General features: G+C 54.7%; 2 protein-coding genes across 6 annotated transcripts in view; one reads left to right on the top strand and one right to left on the bottom strand.

Moving 5' to 3' along the window:
• The window catches only part of zmat2 (zinc finger, matrin-type 2), a 15310-nt gene that overhangs the window by 4095 nt on the left and 9186 nt on the right, over positions 1-2029 (top strand). The window lies entirely within an intron of this gene.
• slbp2 (stem-loop binding protein 2) overlaps positions 1-2029 on the bottom strand; it is a 7058-nt gene that overhangs the window by 3887 nt on the left and 1142 nt on the right. For 4 of the 5 annotated variants that reach the window (XM_014026596.1, XM_014026594.1, XM_014026595.1 and 1 more), the window contains exons 2-8: positions 1954-1983; positions 1334-1492; positions 1183-1260; positions 1002-1082; positions 536-679; positions 280-450; positions 80-209 (exon numbers count right to left, since the gene is read on the bottom strand). In XM_014026596.1, coding sequence (XP_013882050.1) covers positions 80-209; positions 280-450; positions 536-679; positions 1002-1082; positions 1183-1260; positions 1334-1492; positions 1954-1983 — 793 coding nt within the window. The remainder of the gene's footprint in view (positions 1-79; positions 210-279; positions 451-535; positions 680-1001; positions 1083-1182; positions 1261-1333; positions 1493-1953; positions 1984-2029) is intronic. The other variant, XM_014026597.1, reaches the window with a different exon arrangement.

Here is a 2029-nt window from a genome sequence, read left to right as displayed (position 1 = left end):
TTCAGGACAGGTGTATCTGTAGTACCGGGGACGGGGGGACGGTCCAGACTCCTGGACCTGTTCAGGACAGGTGTAGTACCGGGGACGGGGGGACGGTCCAGGCTCCTGGACCCTCCTCTGAGGAGGCTCTAGAGGCTGCAGGAGGCTCCTCTCTCTGCTCGTCTCCGTCCTCACACAGGTCCGATGTCATCTGGGCCAGCTGGTTCTGCCTGAAGACACAGAGCTGATCTTAATGAGGAGGACCACCTGGAGCTGACGGACAGGTGAGGCTCCACCTACAGCTGCTCCACCGGGTCAGGTGTGCTGACGGCGTCYGATTGGTCGCTGCTGGGAGGGTCCCACAGGTGCAGGGCCCGCCTCCACAGGCGCACCTGCATGTCCCAGGAGCGCCGGCTGTACTTCTTGTACTTGTTGGGTGTGGAGGGGTGGAGCTTGGGGTCCCTCAGGTGTCTGAGGAGAGATCAGAGAGAAGCTGGTCAGGGGGCGGGGCTTAGCTCACACCTCAGGTGCTGTGTGGGGTCTCAGGGGTCCTCACTTGGGGACCTGCTGCAGGTAGTTCTGGTAGCCGCTGGTGTTCTTGCCGTACTGGATCTGTTTCTGGCGCCTCTTCAGAACCGCCCCGTTGGTCTCGGTGTGGACCGGGTCCGGCAGGCGGGAGTAGCAGCGAGCGTACGAAGACCTGCAGGACACAGACGGGTCAGCAGGTCTCTGTGACCCTGACACACCTCCACCTGTCTCTACACAGCAGGTCCAGGTGGTCCAGATGGGTCTGGACCTTCTGGACCACCTGCTCCTCTCCAGCCCACAGACTGGGACCAACCTTGTCCCACCAGGAACTGAATCTGAACTTAAATTTCACTAAATTCAAACTGAATTTTTAATAAATAAAATTCAGTTTCAAAGAAAATTCATTCAAACCTTTAAATTCAGGTTCAGTTGAGTGACATTTAAATTGTGAACCTTCAGATTCAGTTCTTGGTGGGACAAGGTTGGTCCCGTACCTCCTGTTGTCCACATCGTCCGTCCCCACAGCCACGCTGCTGGAGGACACCTTCAGGATGCAGCGCTCCAAGATGGACGGCCTACAACAGACCAGCAGAGACCACTCATCAGGACCACTTTGATCATTACAAAGATCTAAATCTAGTCCTGGACCGGCAGTCCTCGTGTTTGGACCCACACCTGCGGGTCTTGGTTCCGGCTCGTTCCCGTCCTCTGGGCCCACTGGCAGCAGGAGGAGAGGGGACGGGGGGCGAGGTGCTGCAAACACAGAAGGTTTCTGTAAAAGTTCTCTGGGTCTGGAGACCTCCTGAGAGGGTCCAGGTGAGCCTACCYGACCAGGCTGTCGTAGACCGAGCTGCAGCCGGGGAGGAGCCACGGCTCGGGGGCGGGGCATCCTGCGGCGCTGGGCAGCAGGTCAGGAACACCGGTCCAGATGGAGGAGGACCAGCTGCTCCTGGCACAAACACACGACCAGGGGCTGAAAGAGAAACTGAGAGGGCTGCCGGGTCAGAACCGGTCCAGTGTGACCCAACAGAACCAAGAGGGCTGCTGGGTCAGAACCGGTCCAGTGTGACCCAACAGAACCAAGAGGGCTGCTGGGTCAGAACCGGTCCAGTGTGACCCAACAGAACCAAGAGGGCTGAGAGCAGCTTTAGAACCACTTCCACACTTCAGCTGGGCTCAGAAGTTCTGATCAGACTCAATTTATACAGAAGATGTTCATTAATGTCCTCATTCATCCATTCTTTAATTCATTAAAATAACATTTAGTTCATTTTTTCACCAAAACTAAACACAAAATGAAAGGTTGCAGAACAAACAATCTTATGTTTGTGACACACACACACACAAAAAAACAACAACAAAAAAAGGACTAAACACTCAGCCCTGAGGAACTCCAGAGTCTGCCCTGAACAAGAAAAACTAAATTTAAAACATTGTTAACTTTACCTTTTTGTTTCTGCAGACGAGCGCCCAATCCTGGAGGTGTGTTCACACACACACACACACACACACACACACACAC

The sequence above is a fragment of the Austrofundulus limnaeus genome, unplaced genomic scaffold (genome assembly GCF_001266775.1).
Source record: "Austrofundulus limnaeus strain Quisiro unplaced genomic scaffold, Austrofundulus_limnaeus-1.0 Scaffold570, whole genome shotgun sequence".
Taxonomy (NCBI): domain Eukaryota; kingdom Metazoa; phylum Chordata; class Actinopteri; order Cyprinodontiformes; family Rivulidae; genus Austrofundulus; species Austrofundulus limnaeus.
Note: the sequence above shows the minus strand (reverse complement) of the source record. Positions and strands in the feature narration are given on the sequence as shown.